Source organism: Chrysochloris asiatica, unplaced genomic scaffold, assembly GCF_000296735.1.
Source record: "Chrysochloris asiatica unplaced genomic scaffold, ChrAsi1.0 scaffold00168, whole genome shotgun sequence".
In the NCBI taxonomy this organism is placed as follows: Eukaryota; Metazoa; Chordata; class Mammalia; order Afrosoricida; family Chrysochloridae; genus Chrysochloris; species Chrysochloris asiatica.
Genome location: NW_006408686.1, coordinates 127228 through 140329, shown reverse-complemented (window position 1 = coordinate 140329; position 13102 = coordinate 127228). Strand labels below are relative to the sequence as shown.

General features: G+C 46.8%; 1 protein-coding gene across 1 annotated transcript in view; it reads right to left on the bottom strand.

Annotated features, from left to right (window-relative positions):
* Positions 1-13102, bottom strand: part of NOVA2 (neuro-oncological ventral antigen 2) — a 33604-nt gene that overhangs the window by 8075 nt on the left and 12427 nt on the right. The window contains exons 2-3 of the mRNA XM_006871318.1: positions 11754-11897; positions 4508-4674 (exon numbers count right to left, since the gene is read on the bottom strand). Of these exons, the coding sequence (XP_006871380.1) occupies positions 4508-4674; positions 11754-11897 (311 nt within the window). The remainder of the gene's footprint in view (positions 1-4507; positions 4675-11753; positions 11898-13102) is intronic.

The window sequence follows — 13102 nt, the reverse complement described above, 5'->3', positions numbered from 1 at the left end:
CAGACTCAGAATTGTAGACCCACAGCATCTTAGAGAGAACTGCAGGTGAGGAATCCTGAAGCCCCCAGGGTATTAAGAGGAGTAGAATCTTAGAACAATCTACGTCCCTTGCTACTACTTGCCGTAGAGTTGGTTGCCACTCATGACCACTTCATGTGTGCAGAGTCTAACTGCTCCATAGGAGTTTCAATCTTTCTGAAGCCGATTGACAGCCCTGTCTCTCAAGGCACCTCTGGGTGGGTTTGCACTGCCAACTTTTCAACTAGCAGTCGAGTGTGTAGTCATTTGTGCCATTCAGGGACTCTGTTACACAGCTATACCGAGCTATCTGCCTGAAAATAAATATGAAACCCTTCCTAAACTGAAATGATAGAAACTGAAGCAAGTATCATTAATTTACATAGGAAACATTTTTGAGCATTTCCAGACCTGAAAAATCACCTGTCAAATCATATATTTTTGAGCATTTCCAGACCTGAAAAATCACCTGTCAAATCATATCAGAGAGCACATCAAATCTAAAATAACACTAACATATAGTGTGGCTGCTCAGGACAAGGTCAGCAGTTTGAGCCCACCAACTGTTCCGTGAGAGAATGATGAGGCTTTCTGCACTCATAAAGATGTCCAGCCTCAGAAACCCTATACAGGGTCACTGTGACTCAGAACTGGCTTCACAGCCTACAGCCACCACCACCATCATAATGCCAGCCAGTTTATGGGCAGAACACAAAGTTATGGCAGTTTGATACTGAGATGCTGAGTGCAGTTCCTGGGAAAGGAGTCTGGTGACGTCGCTCTGATTGTACAAGGTGCACACTATCACTAGTTTTACTTTTCGCCTGTTTGCATGAAAATGAAAATCCTCTTTGGACTTTTTTTATTTAGTGAAAACGATACTAATGTAGGTCTTTCTTAAAAGCAAAGTGGCATACAGCCAACTTTCAGAGAAGAGGGGGATACCTGTTTGTCTCAGGGGAGCATGGTAGCTCCATGCGATAAGCACTGGACTGTGAACCAAAAGGTCCACAGTTGAGCCCACCAGCCACTCTGTGGGAAACAAGAGGCTCCCTTCTCCCACTGAGACTTAAAGCCTTGAAACGCTACACAGGGTTGCTACGTGTCGGAACCGATTGGACGACACTTAACTACAACAACCTGTTTGTCTATAATCGTAGAATCAGAAAGGCCTACAATTAGGAATTTTAGGATCAGAAAGGCCTCAGACCATCTGCTCCAAGGGCTTTCAAAGTAACAGTAACCACATAACCACAGAAGCAGTACTAACAACATCTAACACAGTGTTTATCATTTGCCAGGGAGTCCTGATGTGGTGCTGTAGTATAAACACTTGACTGCAAGGTCGGTTTGAACTGCAAGGTTGGTGGTTTAAACTCACCAGCCGCTCCTTGGAAACCCTATATGGAGTTGCTAGGAGTCGGAACACACGTGACAGCACTCTACCACAACAATTCTAAACACTAAGGAGTCCTGGTGTTGTGGGTTACACGTTGGGCTGCTAACTGCAAAGTCAGCAGTTCGAATTTACCAGCTGCTCTGCTGGAAAAAGAGGAGGCTTTCTGCACCAGTAAAACTGTACAGCCTTGGAAACCCTATACAAGCTCGCTGTGAGTTGGAAGTGACTTGATGGCACACACAGCAGCAGAAGCAATCTAAACACTGGAGTCCTGATGTGGCGCTTGTAGGATAAGCACCACAGGTTGATAGTTCAAACCCATCAGCAGCTCTACAGGAAAAAGATGAGGCTTTCTGCTCTCCTAAAGATTGACAACTTTGGGAACTCTATACAGGTTGGCTATGAGTTGGAATGAATCGTTATGAGTAGAAACTGACTTCACAATACTTAACAACAACAACAACAACAACAGTCTAAACACTATCCTATAGTAACTTATCTAATCTTCACAATAATTGTATAAGGTAAATACTATGATCACATTTTATCTATTGGGAAATGAGCACAGAGAGGTTAAGTAACTTGTTCAAGGACACATAGGGATTGGCGATCTGCTACTAGGGCAGAGTACATACTCCGATTTCCATGTTTTATCCCCAGAAATTCTGATGCAGTGGCTCTGGGCTGGGATCCAGGAATCTTCAGTTTAAGCTACCTACATGGTGTGGCACTGAGGGTTAATGTGCCAGACTGCAAAGCTGTTTGGACTGCAAGGTTGGTGGTTCAAACTCACCAGCTGCTTCCTGGAAACCCTACGCAGGGTCCCTATGGGAAGGAATCGACTCGACGGCACTTAACAACAACAACAACAACACATGACTTAGATACCAGACCACTAGTCTTTCTCCAGAGGTGACAAATTGGTGACTCTCTGGCTACAGACACTGCTAGCCCAGTTATATTTTCCTTGGTCCACATAGGGTTTTAAAAGTTGATCCAAGATTTTAAAATCAGTTGATTTAAAAGATTTCTGACTTATTACATACACATTTGAGTTATATTCCCTGGTTGGCTCAGTTGACATATTGTATGGAAAGGGAAACTGAGGCACAGAAGGAGCACAGAATGACACAGTGAGTTCAAAGCATAAATAGGACTTCACCTGTCTCCTGAACTCCAAATGCAATAATTACAAGCGCAGAAGCTAACATGTTCAAAAGAACTTTCTAAGTAGTAGACACACCTATTTAAGAAGTTTCAAACACCAATGAACACTACCACCCTTAAGTAAGCATCATAATGAATCCCATTTAACAGGTGAGAAAAATAAGGTAATGAGAAATTAAGTGACTTGTTCAAGGTCACACAGGTCGGGAGTAAGTAGGATTCAATTCAACCTCTGGCTCCACAGAATCTTAGCCTTCAACTATTATCTTCCTTATTCTTTGGAGTCCCGGGGTAAAGAAACAAAAACAAACCACTGCCATCGAGTTGATTTCGACATACAGCAACCCTATATAGCGTTTCTGAGATTGCAAATCTTTAAGGCAGTAGACAGCCTCATCTTTCCTTGGAGTGGCTGGTGGGTTTGAACCACCGACCTTGTGGTTTGCTGCCCAAAGTCTAACTCACAGCGCCACAAGGGGTAAAAAAGCAGAGAATAAATCCTGGTTCGATTACAACCTTTCTGCTCCACGATCTCAGTTCCTCAGGATTAGGAACGGGGTGGGTAGTCCAGGCATAGATGGTGCTGACCCCATTTTCCCTGCAACATCTACAAACTCTTCATGATGAATCCAGAGCCCCTTGTAGCCACAAACAAAAGGAGGGGGAAGAGGCGATGCCCTGTCTTCCCAGTAAACTGAATAAACTGGTAGGAAGGGATTATGGAAAGATCTGGAAGTGTGCGAGAAGCGGAGCCTTTTCAGCACCAAGGACAGCAGCTGCGTTCCACCGCCTAAACCCGCAATCAATTTTGGAGTAGTCCTTCAGGACAATGCTCCCATCGTCTCGCCACGAGTTTAGGGGGAGCTCAGGCCAGTTATCTGCTCCATCTACCTCAGGGCAAAGACAGAATCCAAGAATTCCAGGTCCCTTTTACCGATACAGTTGGACTGCAGTTAAGAAACCCTTGCAGATGGCCTGCCCAGCCAGTCTCGCCCCTTTGCGACAAATGCGCATGTGTATGGAGTGGGGAGGGGAGAGAAAATCGGAAGCGAGAGCAGCCAGCCAGTCCTGCGTTTCTCTTCCCTGGTCAGGACCTGACCGCCAGGGGACTTGCTGTGAGTCCACCTGCCCTGTGCGCACCGTTGTTATAGCAACCGGAGAGGCCCGGAAAAAAACGATTGGTCCGCTCCCTGACACGCCTCTACGTCATCGCTTCCTGGTAACTGAAGTAACGGAGAGGCGTTGCCTTTCCCCTTCTAGAGAGGACTGTGCGCAGGAAAGCACCCGCCCCCGGACCCGCTAATGGTCCTTTCTCTAAATGATGGCGACCCCACACAGTAATGAATTAATGGGTGGCAAAGGGGGGGTAGGAGGGACAAATTCTAAACATTTAGGGATGTGGCTGGGCTGTCACTTAGGTCACTTCCGGCGACAACAGGAAGTGGGAGGCAGGTTACTCAGAGAGACAATGGGATATGGTGGAGGGGAGAGTAGAAGGGAGAAGATACTCTAGGAAACCCAGGAAGAGGGGATAAGTGGAAGCTATAGGCAGATTTTTTTTTCAGACTTTCACTTCTTTTCTGAATCAGGCCAATTCCAAGAGGCCTGGAGTCTTTTTTTGTTAGGGTTGACTTGCTAATAATAAATAATAAAAATTGTTGATGTGGAGTCGATTTTGATTCCAAGTGACCCTATAGGATAGACAAACTACCCATACTGTTTCCAAGACTGTAATCTTTACAGAAGCAGATGCCACATCATTCTCCCGAAACTGCCAATCAAGGTTCCTAATAATAATCATTACCATATATTGACTTTTTGTAGGGACTGTTCCACTGAACACCTACAGGAACTTAGCGATGTGAGAAGTGTCTCCTTGCAAATGGCATCAGCTTTACAGCAGCCCAGTTTACCCCAACTGACCTGCTTGGCTCTGTCGGGGTTCATCGTGGTTTGGGGTTGAAGGATGTTGACCACTTCAGGCTTGGTCATCGCTTGTGGAATTTCTCGGACCTTCTCTGCAATGAAGCTGTGCACAGCATTCAAGGCCTCTGCTGTGCCCTGTACTAGGCACACTCGCTCTGTGGTTCCTGTGCAGCCAAGAAGAGAGAGGGCAGACACATCAGACAGGAATGGTGACATGCTTGAGAGACAAGTAGCAAATGAGTTGCCCATTCAGTCTACCCTAACTCATGGTGACCCCGTATGTGCCAAAGTAGTTCTGTATTGCATTGAGGTTTCAGTGACTTATTTTTCTGGATGTAGATTGCTGGGCTTTTCTTTAGAGAAAGGCCCTATTTAATGGAAAGGGGAAAAGTGAGGGCCAGAGAGTGGATCTGACTGGCCCTAGTCCACACAGGGAGTCTAGGCAAGTTGGCATGGGCTCCAAGGCCATGATGGGCAGCTGGAGAATGAGTGGAATCCCTGTTTTATAATCTGCACTTCATCTCCCTCTCTTAAAACAACTCCAGTAGCCACAAGAATGATGCTTAAGTGCTTTGCCCGCAGCAGCCCTAGGCAGGGGGAGACAGAGCTCAGCTGCTTCTTCTCAGTCCTTGCTGGCTCCCAGTTGCTTTGGCAACCATTCACTCACAGTGCCCCCACCCCCCTTCCTAGGAGCGGAGAGCTCAGGCCTGCAATGGTTGCCACAGTAACTGGAACCCCCTAATCGGTCTGGCTGGCCGGGTCCTCAGCCCACCCCCAGGGGGATGAGGGACGAGGCCCCGTTGCCATGGCAACTCCTGAAAGCCTGCAGCGAAGGCCTCTGGGCTTTTAGAGAGGATGGGGAAGGACTGGGGGCTGGAGGAGGTGGAAGAGAGGCCTGAGCTTCTGCCCGGACCCACCAGATGGAAGGTTGAGGGGTGGGGGAGGGCAAGGGTGTGGAAAGGGAAGAGCAGAGTTGGTCAAAGGCAGTGAATGGGGGAGTGCGGACTGGGGGAATTGGAAAGAAGGGTGGGGTAGTGCCATGACTGGAGAAGAGTCTCCAGATATTGGCTGCAATCCTGACCTGGGCATCTTTCGTGAGTGCGTGCATGTATGTGTGGTGTGTGTGTGTGTAAGAGAGAAATAGAGAAGGGGAGAGAAGCTAACTCTAGGTGGTGCTGGGATGTCTATGCCTACAAAGAAGGTGACGCTCTGATCAGTGTGTCTACCTCCATGAGGCGGACTGGGCAGCTGGTTTGTGTGTGAGAGTGTACATGGGTGCACACACACATGTGTACACTGTGTACACCAACTAGCTTATCTCTGTGTGCGTGTGTGTAAAAGAAAGAGCAGGAGATGCTGAGATATAAACAACCCGTTGGCATAGTGATTTAAGTGAAAATGTTTGTGTGCACCCTTGTGTGTGGGAAAGACCCTGGGTGTCACCGTGATGATCCGAATCGTGCGTGCTATTTGTGAAACAGAGCTGGGTGGAAGTGAGAGTTTGAAGAAAGAAACTGTCTCAGTGCCGCTTACCGTGTCAGTGGCACTGAGACTGTAAGATGAACGGATGCCTCGTTGAGACTGCCTGATGGTGTTTATCTGCATGCGTGTGTGTATGTGTGTAAGCAATGCAAGAGTGTATATGTATGTCCGTGTGTATCTAGGAGACAGACAGACAAGATTAGGACAGGTTATGTGTGTGTGTGTGAGATAAAGAGGGAAAGAGACAGAAAGACAGTGAGGTGAGAGACAGAAGGACAGTTATGTGTGTGAGTAGTGAATGTGTGTGTATCTGTGTGTGAGTGTGAGACAGGCAGAGAGGGGCAGGGCTGGGGTTTGGGTGTTGTGTGTGTGCTTGTGTGTATGAGAGAGAGGTATATATATATATAAACAAACCAGGAGTACGTGTGTTGTGTGAGTATGCGTCTGTGTGTAAAGAGTGAGGCAGATCACCCAGGGTCAGTATGTAAGATAGTTTGTGCATGTGTGTCTGAGTATGTGAATAGCAGAGAGGCAGACAGGACTCTATTATGATGGGTATGTGGGAGAATGTGAGGGCCTGGGGAACGTGGACCAGTCTGTGGAGTGACCCAGTAGGGACCCAGTTAGCTTGTCTCCCATGCCTCCCGAGAGTCTGAACACCTGGAGTTGAGAATCTGGTGTCCTGAAAGCATCCCTATGTGGCATGCTACCACAGTCCTTTGCCTGGCATGCCAGTCTTGCCATGTGTCTGACTGTCACTGTCTGTGGGTGACTTGTGTGGCTGACATTCCCCACTTTCTTTGGGCCACTGTTCCTCCCTCTTGCCCCCCACCTCCACTCCCAAACAATGGCTTGGTCCGAGCCAAGGGTGAGTCAGTGTGCAGGCTGCCTCCGTCTGGGGTGTAAATAGGAAAGGGTGTGGGACAGGGTGGGAACTGGGGGTGGGTGGGGGAAGGGGGAAGCCCCAGGGAGAGGTGGGCCAAAGTGGCCAGCTTTTCAACTTCTGTTAAGCTTTTTTCAGCTCAGGAAGACTGTGAACACCACCCCCTCTTTGTCATTCTTAACCTGTGGGGCACAGGGACTTTGGGGGACTCAGCTAAACCTTGAAAGCGTGTCTAATAATAACAGCTGGCTCTTATATAACACCATATGCCAGGCAACCTTCTAAGTACTTTACATATATTAATTCACTTACTATATGAGGTTGTTGTTGTTGTTGTTGTTAAGTGCCGTCGAGTCGGTTCCGACCCATAGCGACCCTGTACAGGGTTTCCAAGGGTGTAAATCTTTACGGGAGTAGAAAGCCTCATCTTTCTCCCGCGGAGCGGCTGGTAGTTTCGAACCGCTGACCTTAAGGTTCGCAGCCCGATTCGTAACCACTACGCTACCAGAGCTCCTTTATGAGGTAGGCAGTATTATTATCCCCAGGTTATTATTGCTAAGATCACTGAACACAGAGAAGGGATTTCGCCAAGTTCACTCGCCAAAGGTGAGAGATCAGGCTTCTAAACCCAAGTGGCTGTTTTTGATCCCGACCCATAGCAATCCCATGTGTCACAGAGTAGAAGTGCTCCATGGGGCTTTTCTTGGCTGTACTCCTTAAGGAATCAGACTGCTTCCAGGTCATTCTTTTGTGGTACCACTTGGTGGGTTCAGATCACCAACTTTTAAGTTAGCAGTTTTAACTACTATTATGCAAAATTATGGGGCATGTGGAGTGATTAGATTTATATGTATGTGTGTCATGGGGCGGTATCTAATGGCTAGAGTTTTTATTTTACATTTTTGATATTCAAAAATGAGTATGTGTGAATTTGTTAAGTAATCACGTAAGATTTTACACTTTGGTGCAAGCATGTTACAAATCAATAGAAATTTTAAATAAAGTGTGTGTCTGTGCTTTTCTTATTGGGGTATAGTCTCTAGCTTCAAATAGATGGATGATCCAAATCAGAAGCAATTTTAAGAACCACTAGGGTATCTTGTGATACAATAGTGAATAATTGTTATCAGGACTGATTGTGAGGGTCGCAAATGTAAAGGTAGATGTTTTGTAGCAAAAGGAACGGAGTGATTGACTTTGCAGTCTAGAAGTGAGACCATCAAGGGATAAGAGCGGAGACTGGTACTCTACCCAGAGAAGCAGTGATGCCAGAGATGGAGGCAGAAATGATGACAATGACGTGGAAAGATGGAGCAGCTGGGGACTTTAGACCCAGAGAGGGAGAGGGGTTGTGCGCTGACAACCAGGGGGCAGGTTTTGGTTGGTTGATGATGCATGGATGGGACTGTAACCATGGCAATAAAATGATATACATACGATAGGATAAATGTAAAGCTAATGTTCTCCCATGTAAACTATCACATAATTCACAATAAAACATTAAAAGAAAAAAAGAATCACTAGGGTATAGTCAGTTTGAAGACAAAGGTGCACCTGACCCAAGCAATGACATTTTCAATCACCTTATGTGCATATAAAAGCTGGACAATGAATAAGAAAGATTGGAGAAGAATTAATGCCTTTGAGCTATGGTGTTGGAGAAGAATATTGAAAGTACCATGGATTGCCAGAAGAACAAACAAATCTATGCTGGAAGAAGTATAGCCAGAATGCTCCTTAGAAGGAGAATGAGGAGACTTCATTTTACATACTTTGGACTTGTTATCAGGAGGAATCAGTCCCTGGAGAAGGACATCATGGTTAGTGACGCAGAGGGTTAGCAAACAAGAAGACCCTCAACCAGATGGATCGACACTGTGGTTGCAATAGTGGGTTCAAACATAGCAAAGACTGTTAGGAAGGCACAGGACCAGACAGTGTTTTGTTGTGTTGTGAAACAGAACCCACTTAACTGGAACCTAGTAACAACAACAGGGTGGTCTGAGGACCCTGGGTGGTACCAATGTTTTGCACTTGTTATTAGCCAAAAAGTTGGCAATTTGAACTCACCCAGTGGTGCCACCAAAGAAAGTCCTGGCAATCTGCTTCCATAAAGCCAACCAAGAAAACTCGATGGAGCTCAGTTCTACTGTGTATCATGTGGTGGTGCTGTGATTTGGAATTGACTTGGTAATGGGTTTGGTTTGATGAGGGTGGTCTGGGATGGCGCACAGTAGTCTTTGTGGCTTTGGCAGATAAACTGCCTCTTTCTGGGTCTCTGTGTAGGATCTGAAAGGATCGAACCTGAGGTTTTAAAGTTCATGTGCCAGGAAGGGAACACTCTGTGTTCTGAATGTCTCAGCCCCTTGATTATGGCTAAAAGGTCAGGTAGCTTTTTGTTTCAGGTAGTAGATACACAGTGCCATGTATTTACTTATGTGTGTATGTGAGTAAGTGAACCTACCAGGTACAGAGGGTCCTTTGAACTTTTCCATTGTCATTTTTCATCTGTTCACTATGCTTGAGTCACACTGCATGACAATCTTTGCAGTCTTTGAACATGCTGGCTTACTTTCCTGTAGCACCCTATATATCCTTCTGAGCTCTGCTGTCAGAAACCCCTCCCTGAGCCCCCCAGGCTGGATCAGGTGCTCTGCCTAGACTCCCGTTGTCTTCTCAGCTTTCCTGCCCCAATCCTTCACCACCGAGTCATCACATGTTGAGACCCATGAGGGCCAGGCTAGGGCTGTCTCAGGTACTGCTATACCCCCCGTTCTGCCCAGCACAGGGCTTGTTCCAAGGAGATGCTCAGAAAATGTGTGCTAAATGAATGAATGACGAGGATGAGCCTGGAGTGGAAGAAGCATGTTCTTTGGTACAGTAGTTCTCTATTCCTTGGTTCCTGTGGGTCCTGGGAGGTCCCGAGGACGGGACTATGATGTTGGGGCTGTGTCTGGCATATCTGAGGCAGGAGGCAGCCTAAACTCTGTAATCTGTAAGTTTTCTGTCAGTAGCAGAGACTAGCTAGTTCATATTGTTTGTTTAAATAGTGTTTGGTCTGGGGAACCAATGACTATCCTACCCTTTGGGGTTCTAGCTACCTAGCTTGTGGGGTGCATTGAGAGAAGATGACAAGGTCTCATGCCACAGAATGTGATGCACAGGCAAAGAACCAAATGTCTGTAGATGGATGTCCCAAGCAGAGGTCTGATCTGTATCTTGTGGGGCTATAGCGGTGTGGGGAAAACTGGTCCAGGATGGACAAAAAAGTGAGGGGGTGTGCCTAGATCCTCACACTTTTCTCTAAACCTCTTCCAAAGCTGCTAACTGAGATGAGAAGTACAGAGAGAGAGGAAGAGAGAGAGAAACGTGTGTGTGTCCTGATTCTGAACTCCAGCTGTACCATTTGACCTGAAAACACCCTAGGGGATTAAGGACAAGCCAGAACTGGCCCTGAGATAGAGATGCAATTTGGGGACCTTTTCTGGATTCCTACATACCCAGACCATGGCAGTGGTCTAGGGAGGGAAATATGAAAGAGCTTAAAAAAGAAAATTCCAGTATCTTCTTATTCTAGTCTAGTTTTTCTAGAAACTTTTGAAGCCCCTTTGTACTAAGGGAAATTAGAGAGAATGGAGGGGTTTTGAACAACTTATGGGCACTTCTCAGAAACCCTATACAAGGTCGCTATGAGTCGGAACTGACTTGATGGCACTTAACAACAAGAGTGAGGGAGTCCCTCAGTGGTGTAAATGTTAACCTTTCAGCTGTTAACTGAAAGGTCTACTCCGAGGTGCCTTGGAAGAAAGACCTGGTGATCTCTCTAAAAGCCAGTTACTGCAAACCCCAGGGAGCACAGTCCTACTCTGACACACATAGAGTCTCCATGAGTCAAAGTCAACTCCACAGGAAGTGGTAAATAGTTGGGGCAGAGAAACGGAGCTGAAGGAGAGGCAGGAAAGAATCTGGGTTTTGAGCAATCAAAAAGGAGAATGCTAAGCTTTGGGGAAAGGCTGACAAAGGGAAACAGAGAGAGATGGGAAAGAGGAAGACAACCCCGCTAGAAAGTGGCTTCCTTGAGGGTACTCACTAAATATGTGTTGAATGAGTGACTGAGTGAGAGAGGGAGTTCACAGAGCAAGAGAAAGCAAAGTGGTGAGAGTGGTGGAGGCAAAGGAAAAGAGGGGGAGAGAGATGGAAGATAGGAAGGAAGAGGGAGAGAAAGAGAAAGAAGCAGCAGCAGGCAGACAAGGATGGGAAAGATATGAACAGAACCAGAGAGAGAGAGAGAAAGAGAGAGAGAGAGAGAGAGAGAGACAGACAGACAGACAGACACACACACACACACACACACAGAAGGAGAGAGAGAAGCAGGGAGAGAGGCAACGAAGAGATAAAAAAAAAAAGTCAGAAACGTAAGGAGAAAGAGACACATGAAGGGACACACTGAAAAGGAGACATTGGTGCAACTGAGGTTGGCCAGGCAGGACGACAGAAATCCAAAGAGTGATTGAGAAATCCACAGGGAAAGAATGAGGGGGAGGGAGCGGGATATAGTAACCAGGATGGCTGCCCCTCAGCCCCAGAGACACTCTGACACCTGCCTCTCTCCCCACCACCCAGCCCCTGCTCCTCCAACTGACCTGAGGGGGCAGGTGTGTGGGAAGGGGCACATCTGCCAGCGTATCATGCAAATGGGCTCATGAATATGCAGCAGGCCCATTGTCTTGCCCTGCCCCCACCCCATCTGCTCCGGCCTGGGGGGCGGGGGCAGGCTGGGGGCAGCTCTGTCCTCTTAGGGGGAGGTCCACCCAGTATCCGGGACCCAGGCAGACGCAGGGGAGGTTTCAGGACAGAGTCCAGGGGTGGGGTGCTCACCAGGGTAGAAGTCTTTGGACTTGGAGAGTTTGATGGTGGCACCAGTCTCCTTTTGTAGTTGTACGATGGTCTGGCCGCCCTTGCCAATGATGGAGCCTGCAGCGTAGCTGGGGATCAGCACTTTCAGGAAGTATTCACCTTCCTCTGCAGGGGTACACAGGGGGAGAAGGAGTCAGGTGGGAAGGGGTCCTCACCTCCTCAAAGGAGGCCAGGGGATGGATGGGCATCGGAGACTACGATTACAGCCACCAAAACAACAAAAAGCATGAAAACAGCAAGGAGAGTACAAAAAAGAATGTTCTTTGAAGCCAAATAACAAAGAAGCCAAACCAAACCCAGTGTCGTCGCTGAGTAGGTTCCAACTCATAGCAACCCAATAGGACAGGCAGCGTAGAATTGTTCCTTCAGGTTCCCAAGGCTGTAAATCTTCACGGGAGCAAACTGTCTCATCTTTCTCCCAAAGAGAGGCTGGTGGGCTTGAACCGCTGACCTTTTGGTCACCACTAGAGCTCCTTAAAACCAAATAATTGTTGTGGCTAAAGTGCCATTGAGTCGCTTCTGACTCACAGCAACCCAGTATAGGGTTTCCAAGGAATCACTAATGAGTTTGAACCACCAACCTTGTGATTCAAACCAACATTGCAGTCCTGTGTTTGTCCTACAGAGCCAGACAGGACAGCTTAACTAGTAAAAATAATAATAATAATTAAAAAAAAAAGGTTTGCCTTGACAATTATGTTCTTTCAAGAACTACGTGGGATCAGAGTGACAACAGCCACTCAATAGATTGGAAGCTCACTCAGAGGGCAGCGACTTTGGGTTGACGGTGGAGGAACAACTTAAAAAAGGAGAGTATGAGAATGGGCTCACCATTTGAAAAATGCCACCCACGTCACTGAATTGTACATGTCGAAATGGTGGGACTGGCATATGTTTTGCTGTGCACACTCTCAACAATGTGGCAGCAAAATAAATACGAACAGTTAAAAAAAAATAATGATCATTCATTCATTCAAAGAATATGTACTAAAGCATTTGCAACATGCCTGACACCCTCCTAGTAAACTAGCTACAACAGACACAGACAAAAGTCCCTGCTCTTGTGTGTAAATGAGAAAAACAAGGCAAGCAAGAGTTACCATACTTCAGACAAGTTTCTAGATTCTTCTAGAGCAGAGAAGACGGACAATCTATTTTCTATCAGGTGGTGGTAAGCACAGAGAAACTAAGAAGAGGCAGGAAAGGAGAGAGCAGCGTGGAGAGGATGTGTTGTGTTGGATACAGTGATGGTGACCGGACAGTCCTTCCCAAGAACATGGCATTCTTTATCAAACTCATTCTGCAGCTAC